A 24,883-nucleotide genomic window follows, 5' to 3' on the forward strand; every position below is an offset into this window, starting at 1 on the left:
GGTCTCCACGGTGTCTTCCCCTTGGGAGGAACACCCCCCCCGATGTAGACCTGGTGGCCCCAGTCGGTTAATTCCTTTTTTTTTTTTTTTTTGGGGGAGAGGAAAAAAAAGAGGATAAGAGGCCACGACTGGGCTTGCCTGTCTCTATCTTTTGGGCAGTCGACTTGTCCCCGAAGGGCCATTTGACACTCATAACAGCATTGGGGGAGGTTACGTGTCGGCCTGGTGCGCTGGCTACGAGGCACACAGTGGTCTGCCCGTCACACACCGCCAGTTCACGTAACACAGTTCAGCCAGTTGTGGCGTTTCATATAGGGACCCCTAGTGTCACTACATCGACACAACATCGAGTGAGTGACAGATAGGGAATGTTCTGGTTACTTGCGTAACCTCCGTTCCCTGATGGAGGGAACGAGACGTTGTGTCCCTCCTGCCACAACGCTGAACTACCCGCTGAAATGACCGGGACGTTGTCTCGGCTCCTCAGCACAAAACCTGAATGAGTGGTTGCATACCAGCTCCTTTTATACCCGTATGTCCGGGGTAGTGGTATGCAAATACCACTCGACAATTTTCATTGGCCTTTTATCAAAGACCAGAGGTGTTTCGGGCTCCCAAGAGTGATCCCTAGTGTCACTACATCGACACAACTTCTCGTTCCCTCCATCAGGGGACGGAGGTTACGCAAGTAACCAGGACGATTTTTCTCTTGGAGTTTTTTTTTTTTTTTTGGCTTCTGAGAATCAGAGCTGAGAGTATGTTTGAGCCCAATGAACTGTTATGTTTCTGTTTTCAGAGTTTAAGTATGGTTGTCAGTGTGTTTTTGGGGTGTGTGTATGTGTGTTTCATGGGTGTGTGTTGGATATTGGATTTTCTTTAAGGGTGAGGATATTCTCAGTGGTATAAGGAGCGGCTGTTTGCTGCAGGGGATCCTTTCTAAATAACACACACACAAACACATGCACGCACGGAAACACACACACACACACACACACACACACGGTTTACAAGTTTAATTTTGTAAAAAAAGACCATAGACAAAGAGCTGAAGATGTATGAGTTTGTGTTAAAGATAACTTATTTAATCAAATTGCAGCATAGAAAATAATAAATCTCTTTTATCAGATCACATGATTCAATTACTTACAAACAAAGAGCTGTGTCATGTTCACAGGAAAGGACCTTTGGCTGAATCGTTGCAGATGAATTGGTGATATTTTGTTAGCTGAAAACACTTACAGTGTTATAGTTGGGATTTTGTTAGATGAATACATTAATTATGCGCGTGAATGTGAGTTTGAATAGCTCTTTGAGGCACAAGCAATTCAAATGCTGATATACTGAAGGAATATTTTCAGTTACACAGAGTCATGCAGGAAAATAATTTCCTTACGGAGGTCACCTCCGATGATGTCATCTGCATCAAAGACAGCTGTGACAAGTGCGTTCTCGTTGGCTGTTTCACGTTGACATGAAAATCACGTTTTAAAAGGCCTACTGTGGCACAGACCTATGATCCCAAAGACATTTATCTTGTCTCTCTATCCGTCTCTCTCACACTCTCTCTCTCATGGGCATTTTTATGTTATGAATCTGTTTGCTCGCTGTCTATTCCTTCATCTTCTGAATGCCATTTTGAAACATTTGCCATTTGCCAAGTTTCAAGTGGTGGACAAAAAGGCTGTGTGTGTACAATGCACGTTTGAGCATGTGTTTGTTTGCTTGTGTATGTGGCTATGTGATTAGTGATTGTTGTCCTTCAATGCCACACAAACTTAGAATTATAAACCAGTTTGGGGTAACCAAAGCCCAGCACTGAAATTCATCTATTTCAATAAAAAAAGTATATAGCTTGTAGTTAAATTACACACAAACATGCACAGAGTGGCTGCTGGAGGGAGATATAGAAATGCTATAAATACATACATACATACATAAATTAATAGCTCATTAAAATAAAGTTAATAAAATAAATATTTCTGGATCTAAAATCTGACAGGATGTTCAGAATGTATATTTATGTATTCTTATTCTGTTATATTTCAGTAGGCTAGGGGACCCAGTTTCTGTTTTAACTCAATAGTTACAAAATGTGTTGTTTGCAGAAAAAAAAAAAGTGTTTTAGCTTTGCAGGGTAGTATGGATTAGAGACGTGCACTGTTACCATTTTTTAACATTAGGTGAAATGCGAGGTTTCACAAATGGTTCATAATTTTTCATCAGGAGTTCGGACGCAGGAATAATGAACATTTATTGCAATGAAATGTCCTCAAACACTACTCAAAATAGCAGCAGATAAAGGGCACTGTGAGCTATGAGCCTAAATAGCACAACACATAATACAATATCACATTAAAATCAAACAAAAATAATCAAACAGTCACTGCCTGTATTTGTGCTCTGCAGGTTCACATTTCCACATGGCAGCGAATGCAAGTATTGTCATGTGGGTGGAGTTACACTGCTGCAGTTAAATAGCCTTTTTGGGCTGCTTTGATTTTTTAATGGTTTAAAATCAAATGGCATTGAACTTGTTGAATTATTGTATGTAAATATGCACACTAGAGCAAAAGGGAAAGCACTGTCTTACCATTAATCAAGCGCTGAAAATTTGCTAATTGAAAAACAACCTGGAATCATGTTTAATGGTGTAACAGTCACATGAAGTCCTCTTTGCAACTTCTTCAGAACGCAGCACAATGCAGCACAACAAATCAAACACAACACAGGTGTTTCGAGATGAGTTTATAAAAAAAAAAAAATGAACGTTTTTTTTTTATTTTATTTTTTTACTTAGTGTCTAAAATGCGTCGATCCTGCACGAGACACTGGAAGAAAAAAACAGAGAGATTATGTGGGCCCGTCCAGCGCCATGATGATTCTTAATGCCTGTTTTCTGTTTCGGACCTTGTGAAGCAATGTAAAATTACGTAAACGAGCGATTCAGAGGGATAACAACCATTTAAGTGTTAGTTGGAGTAAAAACATATTTCAACTTGTGCAGTTTTTGGCTGTCATAATAACTCAAAGTAGTTAATTATATCAAATAGGGGTGTGCAGCGAAGCCATTATCTGTATCTGTCCCTTTTCCTATTGCCAAATTATCTGTATCTGTATTCGGATAAAACCGGATGTGGATGTAACCGGTCCTGCCCAACCCTTTCCGAGCGGGATTTGAACTGGCGTCAGCAGCATTGGAGGCAGCTGTGCTAACAAGGAGGCTAAAGCCCCTAGTGTCATTTGCTAGAGCACCTCTTAAGGCCAGGAGAGTGAGGTTTACACATACCGCACAGCTATCACGTAACAGCTGGCTCCTGTTACATGGGCAGGGCTCTATTACATTGATAGTTTCTATAAATTCAATATGCCTTTTATATGCCTAATTAATTATTAATTTATTTTCTTATAAGATGGAGCTGAAGTTGTAGGCTACATTAACAGTGGAATATGATGTTAACTGTGGTTTCTCTAGAATGTTTGTTTATGTGTGTGCATGTATAACAATGTCATTCTGGAGGCACAAGGTTTCGAGCAATTGTTAAATGTTAAGCACACATATTGCAGCAAATGTTTAAAGAAATGAGAATAAATCAATATAGCCTACAAGCAGGTGAAAGTCCTGTAAGTCTATCAGGAATTTTTACGACATACTCGAGGCTCATTTGTGCACACAAATTTTTGCATAATGTGGAGGACATAATTATTTAGTTAAATTACAGAATTAGCAAAATGCAGTAGAATAAATGGCAAGAGTGAGCCTCTCTAGTTTTTCCAGAAGAGAATAGTGGAATAATAATAATAATAATAACAGTAATAATAATAATAATGATTATTATTTTATTATTATTATTATTATTATGTTACATTTATATAGCGCCTTTTCAGAGCTCAAGGTCACTTAACATTCTCAAATTTAGTACAGTTTAAAAAAAAAAAAGCATGTTTCAATTTCTTCGTATCACATGAGTATAGATGTACACTCAATTGGGCATTTAAACCTTTTTGGAGCATTTTAACTTTTTTTGGAATAGAGTCTCAAACAGATAATTACCTAATCGTTGTTGGTATATGTAGATATAAATGTGGTCAACTTTAAGAGATGGACAGACGAGCACCGCTGTGAAATCATAACTTCAGGTCAGGAATTTAACAGGTTGGTTAATAAATTAATACATGGGAATCATTACGTGTGAATCGTGTGATACATTAACATAGACATTTGAAGAAGTGAAAAATTTATATGATGTAGTATCTTAGTTAATATTACTCTCGACAATCTCAAGACATGCACAAGACTCATAAATTTGTTGTAATTTTGGATATGTTTATTTAAAATGTTGCTTTATCCTTGTGCTTCTTAGATAATCAATCCAACTAATATTTTCAAAAAAAAAAAAAAAAAAAAAATAAATATATATATATATATATATATATATATATATATTTTTTTTTTTTTTTCCTCCCCATTTCTCCCCAATTTGGAATGCCCAATTCCCAATGCGCTCAAAGTCCTTGTGGTGGTGTAGTAACTCGCTCAATCCGGGTGGTAGAGGACGAATCTCAGAGACCATCAATCCGCACATCTTATCACGTGGCTTGTTGAGCGCGTTACCATGGAGGCGTAGCACGTGTGGAGGCCCACGCTATTCTCCAGAGCATCCACGCAAAACTCACCATGCCCCCCCCCACCACCCCATGTGACTCTACCCTCCCTAGCAACCGGGCCAATTTGGTTGCTTAGGAGGCCTGGCTGGAGTCACTCATAACGCCCTGGATTTGAATTCGTGACTCCAGGGGTGGTAGTCAGCGTCAATACTCGCTGAGCTACCCAGGCCCCCCTCTAATATTTTTTTTTATATTTGGAAAAATATGGTATTTGTTTAGGCTTCGAGCACACCCCTATTATTAACGTAACTAGCCTCAGGCCATTGCTTCATGCAATCTACTTAGGTGAGGGACTGTCAAAATAAATTGTCATTTCGACTCTCTGAAGTGTCATCACTATGGAGCGATATGTTTTTTGACCATTTTTACAAATGTAATTTGTAAACTTTAAATATCCCATTACCCACTAAGAATATACACCGATACTAGTGAAAACACTGGAGACCGGAAATTGAAAACAGGTGAATCGTGGAACATTCAGGAAAAAGGTGGATATTTGAAAAACTGATCCAAACCTGACCAGAAAACGCGATGGTTTGTTGGCACTCATTGAGTTCGGGTCGGGTTGAAGAACTCTATTGCACGTGTAGAATAAACGAATAGTGATTTTGGAATTCAAATAGTGGCGCCTTGAACAACAGAATGTAAAGATTGTGAAATCATAGGCTGCAAGGTCATAAAGGTGCACCTGTTTGTGTGTGTGTGTGTGTGTGTGTGTGTGTGTGTGTGTGTGTGTGTGCGCACCTGTAGAGATCTTCATTGTGCTGTTCAAGTGTGTATTACAAAGAGCAGATTCTCTGAAATTCAGGCCACAGCTGCTGCTACTGTGTGTGTTCATCTGATTTAAGACACTTCAGGAAGAGCTGTATAGTTTATGAGACCTTCTAAAGTAGAGCACACACAGGACTGTGAAGACTTGTGACCATAAGGCTCCTAAAATTCATGAACTTTCAAAGACATGTCCTGTGATTCACGGTGAAGATAGTCCTAAAGGTGGAGAACATGACCCCTCTGCTGGGTCTCTCGCCAGCTGGACATGTGTTCAAGCGCCTATTGGACCTCTTCAGAGGTGACTGACCCTTTCAAAGTACAAATGACAAAACGATATTTTTGTATGCACACTTTTATTGTTGTACTTGTAAAGACCAAATGTCTGAAAATGTCATTTAAGGAAAATTTTAAATAAATGTAAAATAAATTCTGTTCAGTTCAGTTAGTTTCAGTTTTATTAAGTTTGATTTAATTTTATTAGAAAAATTCAGTTCAGTTTAGTTCAGTTCAATCCAGTTGTTCATTTCAGTTTGTTTAAAATCAAATAGTTTTGGTTAAATTCAGTTTATACATTTCAGTTCAATTCAATTAGTTTCAGTTTTATTTAATGCAATGAAAAAATCTGATCAATGTAGTTCAGTACATTAAATTCAGTTTCATTCAATGTTTCAGTGAAATTCAATTAGTTCCAACTCAATTCAATTAAAGTTCAAATCAATAAAGAAACTTTCAGTTCAATTTAGTTCAGTTATATTATTGTCAGTTTGATTGAATTACAATTCAGTTTAATTAATTAATTTAATTTAAGTTCATTTCAATTAGTTTCACTTCCATTCAATTTGATTTAATTTTGTTAAAAATGTTCAGCTGTATTTAGTTCAGTTCATTTTAATTAAGTGCAATTTAATTGAATTTGCTTCAGTTCAGTTCTTTTATTTTAGTTTGATTTGATTCAATTTCAGTTCATTTTACTTCAGTTCAGTTCAATTTAATCCAGTTAATTTAAATTTGTTTCAGTTTAAATCAAGTAGTTGCAGCTCAAAATAATGTTTCAGTTCAATTCAGTTAGTTTTGGTTTAGTTCAGTTTGCTTTAACCTCATGCGATCCCGCGTCCACATGTGTGGACATTGTATTTTGGCTTTGCTATACGCAACAAATAATTTAAATTAATTAAAACTGACTAAATACTGTTCGTAAGACTCTGTCATTTAAGGGTTAAACTGCTGGTGCACCGCGTCATGTGACAGAACAGCATGACGTCAATTTCCATGAAGCGTTCCTGCGGGCGCAGCGCCAACAAAAGTGCCTCTGGTAAGAAACCTTTATATGTTTTTTTATGAAAACCTATTTAATACCTTATTTATAAGAGTAGCGTCTCTAGTTTCGTTTGATATGCCATTTTAAAAAATCCATACATTTTTCGTGCATCAGTGTGCTGATAAACATGATGTCCACATATGTGGAAAATGGAACCTTATTCCCTCAAAAGTTGAAAAAACATGTTAGTCATTTGGAATAATTTTTAACATGAACATATTTATGGGTCATTTCGCTTCATTTTAATATAAATTTTGTTATGACTTTCTATAGCTTGGTATTACTTAAAATTTCACAATTTAGTCCCACTGTCCACATATGTGGACATCAGTTTTTAGGAAAACTATTTGCTCTAGAGTTTTTTTGTTTTTTGTTTGTTTTCTTTTGTTTTGTTTTCTGCTTGTTTATTAGGTGCTACTAGTTACAAATCAAAAAGGGAAGTGGAAAATGCACACAGCAGTCCCACTCGAGTCTCAGGAGGTCAATTTAATGTATAAATTTCAGTTCAATTTAATTCATCAATACATATAGTTCAAAAGGAGCTTTACAGAAAAGTAGTGACTCATACACTTTCCTCCTCTGGCTGACACGTATTTGAACAGAATGTCAAAATAAAGGGTTTAGGATTATGCTTTAATTTAGGGTCAGTGTGTAGTCATTTTAATTGGTTTAATTCAGAAAAAAATAGATGTCTATGGGAGGTTTCCACATGTATAAGGGTACAAGTTAATTTGTTTGTTCTGTTTGTCTTCATATGTGTTCTCCGTTCTGTTTACTGCTTAGCTGAAGGTCTTTCTCCGTTTGTTTGTTCGTGTCTGTGTGTATGCATACCAAAAAAATTTAAATAAGATGAGGGAGGGCTGGTGCTCCTTTAATTCAGTCATTCAGCACTTTGTCAAAATGGACAAATACAATTAAGTGTAATCACATTCAAATCCCTCCTCTCTTTTTTTCCCCTCACTCGCTCTCTCTTCTCATTCTATCACTCTGTGGTCCCCAGCTGCTCGTCTCTCCATTACAGGTTCAGCAGCAAATTAACAGCCCGGTGTGTTCTGTTACGATGCCACTGATGTCATTACGTCTGCGCGCCTGTCAGAGAGATGGATGGAGGAGAAAAAGAACGAGAGAGAGAGAGAACAGAGAGGGGTGTAGTAAGGGAGTGGAGGAGAGAGCAGGGAGGGGTGTAGGAAGGGAGAGGAGGGTCATAAAAGTGTGACAGGAATGAAAGAGCAGTGTATCTACCTTTCCCTGCCTTCAACTGGTATTTCTTCATATCAGTTGCTCTTTATTTAAAGTCAAAATAGCCAGCTCTGAGATTGGTTCCTCAACTCGTATACAGTGCATTTTGGGGTGTTCAAAAATGACACCCCAAAATAAAAATAACGTCATTATTTACTTATCCTCTTTGTTGTTTCAATTCGTGTTTGACCTTTTCTTCCATGGAACACAAAAGATATTAGGCAGAATGTGATCATCAGTCACAATTCACATTCATTGTGTCTTGTTTCAAACAATAAAAGTAGTCACTGAGGCTGTAATTTTGCCTAATATCTCCTTTTGTGTTCCACAGAAGAGAGAAAAAAACAGAGGTGAGTAAATGATGACAGAATTTTCATTTTTGGGTGATCTTTCCCTTAAGCTACATTTAAAAATGTATTAAAATGTAATTGCATTAGATAACAAAATGTCAAACCAAGTGGCACTTATTTTAAAGAAAACTAGCACAGTGTTTCCAAACCTTTTTCTGCCATGGTACTCTTTTTACAAAAAAAAAAAAAAATACCACGGCACACCACTATCCCACTATCCCACTATCCCACATAACCATCGGCGATAATTTTCCTTTTCAAGAACTTGTCCATGTTGTCTTTTCGTCTTAGTAGCATGTTTGAAATTCAGCTATGCAAAAAACGCATAAGTCACATAGGTATGCTGTATAATGAGGTTATAGGTGGCAAGAGCGCTAATTGAGTAATGAAAAAACTAAAAGTTTTGCTTCTTTTCTAATTTGTACATTTGTTCTTGCGAATAATTTCAATACACACAGCAAATTTTTTTTAATGTATGTATTTATTTATTTAGTGGAATTTGATTATTTTCCATGACACACCTGACAATCTTTAATGGCACACTAGTGTGCCGTGGCACAGTGGTTGGGAAACAGTGAACTAGCACAAGCACACTTTTCAAACAAAACATCTCACAACAAGAAGTTTGAGCGATTTTAAATGGTAAACATATACAGTATATATCTATCTATCTATCTATCTATCTATATATATATATATATATATATATATATATATACATACACAACAGTTAGTTACGGTCCTCGAATCTGATTTGAAGAGAGATGTTCCATGAGCGCTGATGTCTTACACCATCAGCACTCAGACGCTTCGCTGTGTGTATCACTCCGTTTGTGTTCGAAAGTGTAAGAGCAGTGCAGATGTGTTGAGAGCTACTGTATGTGTCTCTTTACATGTATTTTTTTTGTTTTGTTTTGTTAACATTACATATGTTAGCCAGCAGGTGGTGGCAAAAGATCATTTTTGTGTGTAATATGAGCCAGTTAGGTGACGTGAAGTGAATCCGCATCAGCCAATATTTACATACAACAGCACTCCGTGATTATTTGTATTACTACTACACTACTAAAGCTAGGAAATAGCTTTAAACGGCTTTAAACGAACAACTTCAGCATTAAGGCTAATCACAGCTGAGAGACACAACAGACTGGTTAATTACACAACTCAAGGTGCTTACCTCTTACTGGAGTTTCCACATTGGAGAGGACGTGCTGTTTAAAATGGTGGAGGAGATTGCGGTTTCTATAGTGAATGACCCTTGCACATGGGCTACCGTGAAATAGGGAGAATTACCCCTGCATGGATGGCTATTTTTCGCTGAGCAAGCTGATCTTCAGAAAGCTGACAGCATCTCTGCTTGGGAGTAGCAACAGGTGATCGCACACGCTCCATCTCTCTCTCTCTCTCTCTCTCTCTCTCTCTCTCTCTCTCTCTCTCTCTCTCTCTCTCTCTCTCTCACAAACACACACACATCCATCCTTGTTTATCCAATAACTTGTTAGAAACAGCACAAGCCGTGATACTATTTCTGAAGTGACATTTTTGAATTACTAACGGAGGCTTGGATGCATCATTTGTTTTGAACCAGCAACGGCAGATTCTGATCTGTCATGTAAGAAAGTAGTTCCATGCACAAATGCATTTTTATGACCATACTCAGTTTTTCCTAATTTTTTTTATAAATGTACTTGTTCATTGAACTGTTATATAGAAGCAATATCACACTTGCAATCGTGCTATATGGCCCTAAATCAGCACTGCTGTGATTACCAACGGCACTGGGCCTGCGGCCGAATCACAGCAGTGCTGATGTAGGGCCATATCGCACTCTTGCTCGTGTGATATTGCTTAAATATATATATATATATATATATATATATATATATATATATATATATATATACATACACTACCGGTCAAAAGTTTTGAAACACTTACTCATTCTTTATTATATATATTATTTTATTTGATTTTTTTTCACATTTTAGAATAATAGTAAAGTCATCAAAACTATGGAATAATAGAAATGGAACTGTGAGCAACATAATCCAAAATAAATCATAACTGTGTTATATTTTAGCATCTTCAAAGTAGTCACCCTTTGCCTAGAATTTGCAGACATGTACTCTTGACATTTTCTCAACCAACTTCTTAAGGTATCACCCTGGGATGCTTTTAAACACTATTGAAGGAGTTCCCATCTATGTTGGGCACTTATTGGCTGCTTTTCTTTATTATTTGGTCCAAGTCATCAATTTCAAAAACTTTTTTTTATAAATTTTTTTTATTACATTTTAGTTTTATAATGAAATAAATTAATATGGTGGCACAATTATATATTTGTCTACAAAACTAATTTCAACCTTTAAGCATACGCCTTCAGATCAAAAGATTTTTAAGATCACGAGAAACATTTCAGTCAAGTGTTTCAAAATTTTTATCGGTACTGTATGTATATATATATATATATACAGTATATATTGATATACAAATAGTATTAGGTTGTTGAATGTTGAATGCTTGTGGAAAATGTCCAGAGTTTACTCTTCCAGGACACCTATGTGAACTTGAGGGGAACTGACTTTATGCATCAGCTAAACATGACCTCGGGAACAAAAGAAAAACAAAGTTAGTTCTGTGAAGGGGTGTAGCATTATTTGTTTGCATTAATGTAATACCTCATTACTTTGATATATACCATGCTTTTTAAATGATTACCATTGTCATATACAATAGTATTTACATATTACACATATTTACTTATGTTCACACTAATATGTTTATGTTTCAAAACATACTGACATAACAGATTATTGTCGATGTGGACTGAGATATACCATGATATAGTATATATAAAAAACATGTTAGTACCATGGTATTCTTTACAGTTTGCATAGCAGATAATCAAATTAGTTCATTTCAATTTGTCAATTTATTTATAAAGCACAATTAAAAACAACAGTCTGCTGAACAATGTGTTATATAATAATCAAATAAGACATACAAAATAGAAAATAAAGTTAAAATATTCAAATTTGAAATTTTATTTTCAAAACATTTATTCAAACTGAAAAGAGAAAATGGATATGGTGTCAAGTGTGATGTTGACAAGAGCTAAGCAAAATGAATGATTTTAACAAAAGTAATTTAAAAGTGGCAAAACCAAATTGTCAATAACCTAAGTATTGCAATAATACAGAAGTAATGAAATGCGTGTATGTGTGCGCACGAGTCATTTATTATATTATATAAATAGTTTATTGTGCACACTATAAAGTTTATTCTTATCTGACTTTTTTCTCGCAATATTTTCTGTATTTTTGTATTTCGTATTGCAGTATTTTTATGTATTGTAGAGAATTTCCTATTGTCAAATTTAAGTATACTGCTGTAATGCAATAGTAATGCATAAAGTACTTATCCTGTTCTTTACCCACAATACTTCTTACAATTTCCTTTTATTATTGGCAATTCAATTATTTTGTTTTTCAAAATAAAAATTGATTTAATGACATCATAACTAACACATGCAAGGTGGGGTGTTGGTAGCCTAATGGTTAAGGTTTTAGGTTTAACATAAAGGCAGCATTTTCAATATATTAACGTGACCCATGATCTAGAGAGAGATGTTTTTCAGCCCAAGTTGCTTCAAGATGTTTGCCCCTGAAATACCTTTTTAAAAAATGTTGTGCAAAAAATGCTGCTAAGTGACCTTATGTAATATGATATCAAGAAAATAATCTAATATAGTAGTCAGAAAGTATGAACCATTTCAGCTTAAACAAATGTAAAGCATAAAAGGTCTTATTTACAGCGCACTGACCTGTATTTTATAGTGAAAGTCTCAGTACCAACATAATCCCATTGGTGCAATTAAGGTCTCTGAATGCACACACAAACACTGGGAAAGATACATTTATACGTGGTTTTGGTTCACCATCATGATTCTTTGTGTATCTGGGTTGTGTAATGTTATAAATGTAATTACGGACATGCATAGCGGGATTTAAGTAAACACTCCTCACTTTCTCACTTTGTTTCTGTACTCTAACACTGTCTCTAAGATAGTGTGAGATAGATGGAAATGACTGGGTTATTGTGAGCTTATGATGATCATTGTATTATGCAACAGCCACAAACCACACTGATCGACTTTCTCTCCATACATACAGTATGTACATGTGAGTGAGTGTGTGTGGGGGACGTTCTAACCAAAATCATTAATATTTCCTATGTTATCTGCTCCAATAAAATGTGCTGGTTACACTACACATTTAACTGTTGTCCTCAAAGCAAAAGGCGGACATACTAGGCTTGGGATCTATGCCTTTTTCACGCATCGATAATCAGAAAATGTTTAAAATGTCCTCCGGAGGACGCTATCTATGTTTTGGAACAGACCCATTATGTACAGTATATGCATCTTTCGTGCAGCCTATACAGTGTATTTTCAGTTACAAGTACTGTAACTGAAACCTTTTGTGGTTTGAAAAAAACATGCAGATCAATAAACGATGTAGGCCAATCAATATTTTATGATGTTCCTAGGACATACCAAATACTAAAGCCACATCCACACTGATATGTTTTTGTTTGAAAACGCATTGATTGTGCAATGTATATGCCTCTCGGCCACACTGGAATGCCATTTTCCTCCACTAAATATGGAGATTTTCGAAATCGCTCTCCAAAACCACAAACTGTAATTTGGAAACCAATGGCATTAGGAAACTTTAAAGTTTTCAAACTTTAACACATTAGTGTGGATAGCCTAAGAGATTTAGAAATGCTTATATGATTTACTAATTGTATCACTTTTATAACTAATATAATTTTATAACTACTTTAATTTGTAACGAAAGGATTTGTGGTCTAACTATTGAGAAATGATGCAATGTTACCTATTGAAGAGCTTCAGTGGGTGCCTCAATAAGGTTAAGATATATTATTTGGTGATATTGTTATCTTTAGCTATATAATGAAATATGTCATGAACAAGTTTGGGTCATTTTCCATCAATTCCCTCTTTTAAACTTTCATATAGAGGTAGTTGACATGAAACACTTTTGGAAAGTTGTCATGTTCTACAGCATGACATGCTATATTGCATTTTACATTCATATACGTACATTTCAACCTAAATCTTGATGTTGATGAAACAGTTCATGGACAAATGCATCAACTAGACATAAACACAAACCGATCACAAGCACACATATACACACTTTGAACATGCAAAATTTTGGACATTATTATAAACGGGATGTGATGTCACGCTCGAGGGGTTCTGGTTTTAATAAATACAAAATGTCAAATAGCAAATAAATATATTATTATAAAAATGTTAAAACATACTATCTATTCACTTTTTTGCAGCACAATAAATGCAGCTTTAAAATATGTATTCTTTGTATTTAGCCAAGAGGTCAGCGAGTGAAGTTTCGATTTTCTATTGGTCACACATCTTCTCATCGTCCTGATTCGCAGGACTTGAACTTTTGTGCTCAGCAGACTGCAAAATTTATTCTCATGAGGTTTCTGGTCTCCCTTGTTCGGATGCGTTTGAATGGGAGTGAATAGAGTGCAAAGTTCATGTTCTGTTTTGTAACTTCTCATAAAAGTCTGTGTATCTGTGTATTTCTAGATTATTTCTTAGACCTGTTGAACCGTTCTGAAGCATCGCTTCAGACCTCCTTCCAGACCGGGTTTGGATCTGTCTTCTCCCAGACTGCAAAGGTGCTTCAGGATCTGTACTCTGACCTTCGGCGGTACTACCGAGGATCCAACGTCAACCTGGAGGAGGTGCTGAATGAATTCTGGGCCCGTCTGCTGGAGAGGCTGTTTAAAGCTTTAAACCCTCAGTACATTATCGGAGAGGAATATCTGGAATGTGTATCCAAGCAGTCGGAGACGCTGAAGCCATTTGGAGACACGCCCAGAGAACTCAAGACCAAAATTACACGGATGGTTATTGCAGCCAGAACGTTTGCACAGGGTCTGGTGACCAGTGGCGAAGCGGTTCGAAAGGTCTCGCAGGTAGGAGAACTTTCGCTCACTCTTTTGCTTCCTCTTTTCTCTTTTTACAACTGTGTGTAAGCCAGGTGCAAAGTGATAAAGCTACAAGTGATAAATCTTATGTCCTCCATGTTTATCCATTTTTTTGTCCTTACCAGCCGAAATGTACTCCAAGAAATTTTGTCACTCACTTGGCTTCTGTTTGCATCACTTTGCATGTGGTAGCCCTGTCTATCGTGAAATCGTATTGGTCCAGAATCCCCTCCATAAAGCTAAATATAAAAAAATTATATGTCACATGCCATTTTTGAATTACGAGCTTTGGAGGATGGCAAGATTATTTGTGAAATTATACTGTCGTATGGCTTTAGAAGACTTGCATTAAGACTTGGACTGCTTTTACTGTGCCTTTTTTTTGTGTGTGGTTTTTAGACAGACACTGGTCACTATAAACGATGGTTGTATGGCAAGAGAGGCATAACAATTCTTCAAAAATGTATTTTTTTTTTTGTCCTTGAAAAAATAAAAACAGATGGGTTTGGAATGACATGAGGATAAGTAAATAATTATTTTTCAAGGAATATTGGGTTAAGCTCAATCGACAGCATTTGTTGCATAATGTTGATTACTGCAAATATTAATTTCGACTCTACTTTTCAAACTTTGAGTATTTGAATGTTTATGGATTGGACCCATTCACTTCTGTTGTAAATGCATTACTGTAACACAGACTTTTGCTTGTTTAAAGAAATTAAGGCGAAATAAATTTTTATCAACATTATGCCACAAATGCTGTCGATTGAGCTTAACTTGGGTTGAACCCAGAATATTACTTTCATGAACTATTCCTGTAGACATAAAATATATTCTGATTGGATGTGATTTTGTCACCTTATGCAGCATTTCAGCTTTAGTTGAGGACAATTTTTTTTTTTTTTCATGAACACTGGAAACTGGTTGCATTGTGCCTGGTTCTTTCCTAAGATTTCATAAACATCTTTTCTCTTAGAATGCATTGCATTTGTAATAAGCACCTGTGGCAATATACAGTCCAATACATCTTAAAAGATCCAAGTTTTAGACACATATACTAACGCAGGTGCATGTTGCGTTAAAAAGCGTAGGATAATTACATTGGGAAACAAGACACATAATTAATATCCCTAAGGCTGCAGCAGTCAATGTACACATCTTAGTAGCTCTTAGTAGAAAGTACAGCTGTAGTCTTCATAGATTATCCTAAGGTCTGTTTCACAGATCTTATATCTGCAGCATGTGAGTATCGCAGCAACAGGCAAGCATTGAATATTTCCTTTGTTAACGGCCATAAATTCAAAAAATTATTTTCTAAATTTCTAAAATAATTATCAGAAGTGGGCCATTGATTTACATCCAAATGGTAAATAAGTTACATAGACAGAGACTTTTTTCAAACAATGACATTTATTTTTGGTGTTCTTCACTTTGGTTCATCTTTTGTTTATGTTTCTTTCTTTTCCTCTCTTTTACATCTCCCCATCTGAAGTCTCTCTTCTCCTCTCCTGAAATTTAAATGAGAAGTGAAGGGAGCCTAGCTTCTGACCTCCTCAAAATAAGTCAAGGTTGACAACACAGGGACTGCCAACACTGCATATTGAAAAGGGCAGTGTGTGTGTGTGTGTGAACTGAGATTTGGGAAATTATTAATTTGCCAGTTTCAGTCTGTTTTGTCTCATTAAAGTTACTGTAAGTGATTTTAGTGTTCTGAAGCTTTCACGTGACTGAGCTGTTGAATTAGCCAAGTCAAAATGATGACTTATATACTTGCAAAAAGAAAATTAAGTACTGCAAAAGACAAAGCTATATTTAATTGCAACAAACTATGTATGTTGTAAATGAAACCCGAGAATTGAGGTCCTTTTTTTTAATCTGAACATACTTTTGACAACAGTACATTTGCAACACTTTTTTTCTATGAGTTTCACTTTGCGGAAAGTATTTTTTTCTTTGCGATGCTTCTTTTCCTGCGATGCACCTCTTTCCTTTTGCGTTTCACTATGTGGCACTGTTTTGACATGGGGTGGAGTTTCGAATATGACGACATCACGTGGGCTGTGGCTTATTCACGAGGTCAAGGTGTGCAGTTTACATGCACCATGATGCCCGCTAACTTCAAAACAAGCAGACACGGTCAGCGGAAAAATGTCACTGCGATTTAAGGTTTGTCTTATTTTCTAACATTTCTAACCAATAATAATATCACTTAATGTTAAAAGCTGAAAAAAGCTCATTTTTAGAGTAAAAGTCCTGGTAGCTTTTTAGCTTATATCACTGGGATGTGTTGTTTGATGTTACAGTCTGCTATTTTCATTTTATCTAGTTTTTTTTTTTTTTTTTTTTTTTTTTAACTCCTATTTACATAATGGGAAGGATGTGTTTGTGCCATCAAAGCCTTGACTACCATTCTTAATATTACCTGTCTGATCACCTGACACTGTTTTGTGGTGTCTGACGTTTGATTCAGTGTAAGAAGCTGTTACTTTAAGGGCAACATAACATTACAATCTTTGTCTTGTTTTTAAATGTTATTAATAAAAACAAGGCATTAATGCAGAAGAACAGCAGTATAATTTTACAGCATTATTTTATTTTTTAAGCACTTTTGAATGTTTTTGTGGCAGACCAATCCAATGTTACTCATATGGAATACTTATGTTATATTAACCCTGAAAACAATGTGCATTCCAGTTATTTACTGAGGAAGGATATGGCTGCAAGGTACAAGAAGACCAAATAATTTAGAGTATACTGGAGAAATGGTGATCCTCGCTCCTTATCACAAGATGATGAAAAAAATTGTGGGGCTTTTGTGCTACTGGTGAGGCATTACAAAGCTTCATGGCCACAATCTTGTTTCTTTGGGTAACATTTTCCTTTCAATAAAAGAGTGGACTTTATGTATCATTTTTATTATTATTATTATTATTATTATTTGACCAGAATGCTTTAGCACTGAATAGAGGCATCAGTCCCAGACAACTGACACGACTACACACAAAATGCCAGAGCTCCAGCTGTCATGTTCTATACCAGTGTGTGTAAAATGCACCAAAATTTGGTGTCTTTTGTAGTAACATGCACAACAATTTATAATATTTTACAAGATTTTGAGTTTCACATGTTTTGAATAATTTATAAATAATACTTTAGCAAACAGTCTTGCTTTTGAGTCATTTTTTATGTTGTTTAAAAACCTAACTAACCTTGAATGCCTTGGTAAAACAGAATAACATATTAACATTAATTCTGTCATTTACTTACCTTCATGTAGTTTCAAACCCATATGACACTCTTCCGTGGAACCTAAAATATGTTCAGTCACCATTCACTCAGTCACCATTCACTTTTGTTGTATGGGATAACAGCAGCGCCAATATTCACAAATCCTCATGTTCCACGGAAGAAAGTCGTGCATGAGGGTGAGTAAACAATGACAGAATTTTCATTTTTGTGTGCACTAATCCTTTAATGTAACCAAAAGAAGACAGTTTTGCTAATTTTGCCAAGTTTTATTGCACTTTCATTTGAAGACATGGACATATTACTAAAAAGTCTGACATAACCACCTCAGAGAAGAATTATTGATCTTATGTTACACATTTAAAAATGTATCCTGTATTGGAGCTGGGACCAAGGAGTTTAGGAGCAAGTGACTCAAGTGCTCAACATTTATGGGTAATTCACAGGGGAAGCATCTGAAAAAGTCTGCAAGATCCAATAATTCAATCATCACTGAATATAAGACTGGTCTGCCATAACACATAAAAGTACTAAAGAATACTAACTAAATATAAAATATACTAAAAATAATGCATTTTATTAAAAACATTAACAAATGTGAAACCCAATTCTTGAACAAACTCTAATTTAGAGTATTAATTTATGGTATGTGTTTCATATTTCATAAAGGCACTTCTATAGCTACATTGCTGTTCGTCTGCATCAATGCCTTGTTTTTGTTTTATTACTAAAATTTAAAAACAAGCCATAAAGATTGTTATGCTATATTGCCCTTAAAGCTTCTTACACTGAATCAAACAAATCAAGTCATTTTTATTTGTATAGTGCTTTTCACAGCACACATTGATTCAAACATCAAACGACACATCCCAGTGATATTAGCTAAAAAGCTACATGTAGCACAAAAGCACTGTAACCAGGAATTTTACTCTTAAAAATTTGCTTTTTTCAGCTTTTAACATTAAGTGATATTATTATTAGTAAGAAATGAGAGAAAATAAGACAAACCTTAAATCGCAGTGACATTTTTCCGCTGACCACGTCCGCTTATTTGAAAGTTAGCGGCCCCATGGTGCATGTAAATTGCATATGCTCCTTGACCTTGTGAATAAGCCACGCCCCACGTGATGTCATCATACACGAAACTCCACTCCATGTCAAAACAGTGCCACAAAGTGAAGCACAAAAATAAATGAAGCGCAAAGGGAAAGAGGTACCGCGGACATTAAAAGAAGCATTGCAAAGAAAAAATACATTCCGCAAAGTGAAACTCATAGAAAAAGAAGTGTTGCAAAATAATTGATGCCAAATGTCTGTTGCAGATTAAAAGAAGGATCTCAGTTCTTGGGTTTCATTTACAACATTCATTGTTTTTTTGCAATTAAATACAGCTTTGTCTTTTGCAATACTTTATTTTTTGGCAAATATGTAAGTCATCATTTTGACTCCATACTGCTAATTCCAAAACCTTGCCCTCCAAAGATAACGTCGAGACCAAAACCGAGCAAAAGAGCAGCATTGTTTGTTCCTGTGGCAGTCAAATTCAACAGTGTCACAGTAGTGCTCTCAGCTGACAAACATTATGAATCATAACCTCGATGATCCGCTTCAATATAAACACTTTGAGAATGAGCAAAATGATTGACAGGTGAAAGTGTCAATGTCCGTGGTCCACAGACACATTTTTGTTTGCTGTTTATAAAGTCTACAGCTGTCACAGAGACCGGTGAGATATCTCAGGACTAGGGCTGGGCAATATGTAAAAATTATTTTATCAATAATCTCCTTTAAAAACCGCAATATCCGGTTACATACGGTGATTTTTTTGCTTTATTGATTTTGCTTTAAAAATGTAATTCATTTATTGAAACATGAAAAACATAAACAAAAGTCATTTCTAAATTCAAATAGCACTTTAAAAAATAACTAAATAAAAAAATAAAAATGGCGAAGTAATCAAAAAATCTTATTTAACCACCTCCCCAAATCCAAACATTTACTGTCTCCACGGCTCCATTTGCCATCACGCAAGCATCCGTCAATGATACAAGGTGGATAATTACTAAAAGCCTACAGATTAAGAATGAAAGACAATCAAAAATGTAAAGATAATAATAATTATAATAATAAAGCCTAATAAATTCCCTTGTGTTCCCAAAATAATGCTGCCAATTGTGTGTTCTTTTCGAATTTGTGTTTGTATTGCGTTTTGGTAATACAGTTAATGCTGCCTAAATAAAATAAAATAGAACTCAAATTTAGGTTAAAGGTGAACGTGTCTTGTATTACTTTATGACTTAATCACTTTTGTCTTTGTTTCTTTAAAAACACCTACCAGCCCATCTGGCACCAACAATCATCCATGCGATTATGTAATCAGCCAATCGTGTGGCAGCAGTGCATAAAATCATGCAGATATGGGTCAGGAGCTTCAGTTAATGTTCACATCAACCATCAGAATGGGGAAAAAATGGAATCTCTGTGATTTGGACCGTGGCATGATTGATGGTGCCAGATGGGCTGGTTTGAGTATTTCTGTAACTGCTGATCTTCTGGGATTTTCACGCACAACAGTCTCTACAATTTACACAAAATGGTGCCAAAAACAAAAAACATCCAGTGAGTAGCAGTTCTGTGGACGGAAATGCCTTGTTGATGAGAGAGGTCAACAGAGAATGGCCAGACTGGTTCGAGCTGACAAAGTCTATGGTAACTTAGATAACCACTCTGTACAATTGTGGTGAGAAGAATAGCATCTCAGAATACTATTCTGAGATGCAGGTTGACGCTGTTTTGGCGGGTTTTGGCGGCACGAGTGGGACCTACACAACATTAGGCAGGAGGTTTTAATGTTGTGGCCGATCGGTGTATATTACTGAACCTGCAGAGTTGCATTCACAATGCATGCCAACTGCATAGAAATAAAGCAAACTAAACTCACAGCACTTCCTGAGATGATTGGAGATAAATTGCAGTATTCTCATAGATGACATTATTCTTGCAAACAGTTTTCAGACGAATGAAACAGAGTGAAAACTTTTTACATGCGCTTGTTCCACGAGACAGACATGCACTGCACGCCGACATGCGTGTGTTCCACATGACAGGCTCGTGCTGCACGTCTCTGAACAAACAGCGAATCAGACACAAGCACTGACAGCTTTTTTTTTTGTCTGTTCTTAAAAATATAATAAAGTGTGTTTCTTCAAGTGTGTGTCTTTGTGACTAACAGCATTTCTTGTCATGTGTCACTCCGAGACGTCTTACAGGTTGCCCGCCTGTTGTGGGTAGATGAGCAAAATTACATTTGGATGAGAAGCTTGCAAACTGGATTTAGCCTCGTCGCATTTTGCGGGTGGCGGGTACTAGTTTCACACCCTGGCCACTGTTTAATATATATGCCGACTTCCCAGATCCATGTTTTTGCCATTTCCCGATATTCTCAATCTCGTCTGTTCGCAATCGGCATCAGGATCTTTGTAAGACATTGTCAATATCAGATTACATCTTCCTATAGCCCAGCCCTACTCAGGACACTTATTTCATTATTATCTCTAAGGGATTAGGCAACGTGATGTCATGAGAATTCATATGTATTCTTACGTAAAGTTTGGTTCTAGCAAACGTGCATTCTTTTACGTTTGCATAGACAAAGAAACGTACAATATTGACATATTGACAGCATCTAAACGTCATAATTTTACATATTAACACCTATAGATATGTACAAATGTTTACATGTACTGTTTTAATTGATTAATATTGAATAATTCATAGAATTAATCAGTTAATTACATTTAATTTATAATCAATGAGATTAGTAAAATGCCATCACATTTATTTAATGCAGCTGACATAATAATATGACATTGTAATGGTTTCATTCAGTTCTGTGTGATTTTTGCTGCCCTATACAACGTTTTAAAGGATTATATCACTTTAACCAAAACTAAACTTTAAAATGTTTGTAACAAGGTTTGTAATTTCTGGGCAATGGAGGAGTCAGGAGGCAGCAAACTGTCAATGTGAGTGTTTTATTACTCCTTCAGTATCACACAAACCTTTAACAAATAAAGGCTCTTAGTGGCCAAACACACACACAAACAAGCCTTTTCAGGGTTCACTCTGTAATATGATGGGCACATGCAGCCAACACTCTCTGCTGTCTCTCTCTGCCCCTCTTAGGCATTCATGCCTTTTTCAGGTCTCCCTCCGCCATCACTATAACAAGAAACAGGTGTTAGAAATAATGACAGCCCAGGTGACGAGCCTTACCGCTCTCTCTCTCTCCCACAGACAGATACACGACCACACCCCCATCCCCACATACTCCCACCGCCCGACTCAGGCCGGGGCAACATCCAGCCAGGCTCCCGCCCCCCCCCCATTTCTGGAGAGAAAGTCAGCCACAGCCATCTGCGCCCCCGGTCTGTGGATCACATCAAATTTCGTAGAGAGGGAGCTGAAAGACCGGGACCGCTCCCACGATATTGTCAGCTCCTCATGCACTTCCAGAAAGAAAGGAACCGGGCGGGGCGTGGCCGTGGGCGGCACCCCGAGCCCAGGAACCAATCGTCGAGCCGTGAGGTTTCAGGGGAGAGTGGAGGGTTCCATTCTAGCACGACGCTCGCGGCCGCCCGGGAAAGCATGTCCGTCATTTCCGTCTCGGCCTGAGACTGGGTGACCATTCCCGAAAGAGGAAGCCCAGCTGAAGCCTCTGCGTCCGACTGGACGAGCCCGCTCTCTGATGCTGCGCTCGATAACTCGTCGTATTCTCGGGCTCCGAACTAGAAGTCGAACTCGCCCTGAGACGAGCCGGCGGTCTCGTCCGAGCGCCCGACTGGGTCAAGCGAGCGTGCTGGGGAATGGGAGGTCCGTGGGGGGATACCCGGTGGAGGTGGTCCCATTGATGTCCCCAAATCGCCCCCAGTGCTAACCGACGCAGCCTCAAACCCGTAGGTAGAAGGACCATTGCAGGGAGCCGCTGGGGTGGCTTGCTTTTGTAAGCCATGGTCATGACCACAACGTTGCCATGGTCATGTTCTCGCAATGAGGACATGATCCATCCACGAATGATGTCTCCGCGTGGGCAGTGCCCAGACACGTAAGACAGCGATCGTGGCCATCAGAAGTGGAGAGATAATGACCACAACCAGGAATAACACACAAACGGAAAGTCATCTTTAAAAAGATGTTCCATGTGTGCTGCTCTTTTTGTGAATGAAAATATACTCTCTTAGAATATTCTCTCTTTTTTCGCTCTGCCGAAGCGCCCAGGGGCGTTCTCTGCACTCCACGGGTGCAGAGGGGGAGAAGCCGCTGAAATGCGCCATAAATCCAGCAGTTTTGAAGTGCGTCTTTGGAGGGAAATTGAATTCAGTGCACTGAATACAACCGCTCGGCTCTGAAGAGAAAATCTGAATGAGTGGTTGCATACCAGCTCCTTTTATACCCGTATGTCCGGGGAAGTGGCATGCAAATTCCACTCGCCAATTCTCATTAGCCTTTTTTCAAAAAAGCAGAGGTATTTGGGGCTCCCAAGAGTGACCCCTGGTGTCACTAAATCGACACAATGTCGAGTGAGTGACAGATAGGGAACACAGTTTTCTCTCAGGAGATTGGAGTTCAAGGGATCTGCCAATAACCCTTTGTTAAATCCAGTGTCAAATAAAATTGAGCCGTGCCCAACTGATCCAGCAATTCGTCAATCCGAGGCATTGGGTACACGTCAAATTTTGAAAATGTTTAAACCACGTTCACTTTTTGATAGTCTACACAGAACCGGACCGTCCCGTCGCTCCTTAGGTACCAAAACCACCGGGCTGGCCCAATCGTTGTGCAACTCTTCTGTTATGCCCATCTGGAGCATTGCTTCCAATTCTTCCTGAACAACCTTTTCTTCGTGTGTTTAGGAAGGCGATGGGGCGGCTACACACCACCACCCCCGGGGTGGTCTCGATATGGTGTTCTATGAGGTTCGTTTGTCCGGGGAGAGGCGAGAACATGTCTGCAAAATCCGCTTGCAACTTTGACACGTCGGTGAGAGGTCTCCACACGGAATCGGGGTGAATGGATTAGATTTCAGAGTCACCTCCGGCCCGAGCTCTGCCCTCTCTGGCACTACCATCGCCAAGGCCAAAGGCACCGCCTCCTTCCATGATTTTAGTGGGTTGAGGTGGTAAATTTGACGTGCCCAGCCCTTATCCGTTTGCCTAACCTCATAATCAAGATCTCTATCTTGCTGTGTGACCTCAAAGGGCCCTTGCCACTTGGCGAGTAATTTAGAGCTTGAGGTGGGCAGTAATACAAGCATTTTTTCTCCCGGTGCGAATTCCCGTAGTCGAGTGCCCCTGTCATACAGTCGGCTTTGACATTCCTGAGCTTGGAGCAAATTCTCCTGTGTTAGTTGACAAAAAGTGTGGAGTTTTGCTCTAAGATCAAGAACATATTGAATTTAATTTTTGCTGTTTGAAGATCCCTCCTCCCAAGCTTCCCGTATGATATCGAGCACGCCGCGCGGCTGATGCCCGTACCGCAGCTTGAATGGGGAAAACCCTGTGGAGGCTTGTGGGACCTCTCGCTCGGCAAATAACAGGGGATCAAACCATTTATCCCAGTTGTTAGCATCTTCATGTATGAACTTATGAATCATATTTTTATGGTTTTATTAAATCGTTCCACCAACCCATCCGTTTGTGGGTGGTAAACACTGGTGCAAATCGATTTAATACCTAACAATTCGTACAGTTCGCGTAGTGTTCATGACATAAATGTAGTGCCTTGATCAGTGAAGATTTCTTTTGGAATCCCCACTTGGGAGATAATTCTGAAGAGTACCTCCACAACACTACGTGCTGAGATCTTGTGCAGGGGCACTGCTTCTGGATATCGCGTTGCATAGTCCACCATAACTATTAATGGCCCAATGAGTTCCATGCCAATTCTTTCAAAGGGGACCCCGATTAGTGGTAGAGGGTGTAATGGCACTTTTGGGGTGGCCGGTGGATTCACCAATTGACTCTCACGGCACGCTGCACACCAATTGCGAACGTCCCTGTGAATTCCCGGCCAAAAAAACGGGCCATTATTCGGTTGAGCATGTTTTCGTGACCTAGATGGCCAGCCATTGGATTATAGTGAACCGCCTGAAAGAGGGTTTCTCAACGGCTCTTCAGTACAAATAATTGGGTTGTATTTTCTTTTGTTTGAGTGTCCTGTGTCACTCGATACAACCGATCTTTAATAA

At 37.8% G+C, this 24,883-nt stretch overlaps 1 protein-coding gene across 1 annotated transcript in view; it reads left to right on the forward strand.

Moving 5' to 3' along the window:
- gpc1b (glypican 1b) overlaps positions 1–24,883 on the forward strand; it is a 147,903-nt gene that overhangs the window by 94,722 nt on the left and 28,298 nt on the right. Inside the window, exon 3 of the mRNA XM_051698295.1 lies at positions 13,988–14,379. Coding sequence (XP_051554255.1) covers positions 13,988–14,379 — 392 coding nt within the window. The remainder of the gene's footprint in view (positions 1–13,987; positions 14,380–24,883) is intronic.

This window comes from Myxocyprinus asiaticus, chromosome 5 (assembly GCF_019703515.2).
Source record: "Myxocyprinus asiaticus isolate MX2 ecotype Aquarium Trade chromosome 5, UBuf_Myxa_2, whole genome shotgun sequence".
Classification (NCBI taxonomy): Eukaryota; Metazoa; Chordata; class Actinopteri; order Cypriniformes; family Catostomidae; genus Myxocyprinus; species Myxocyprinus asiaticus.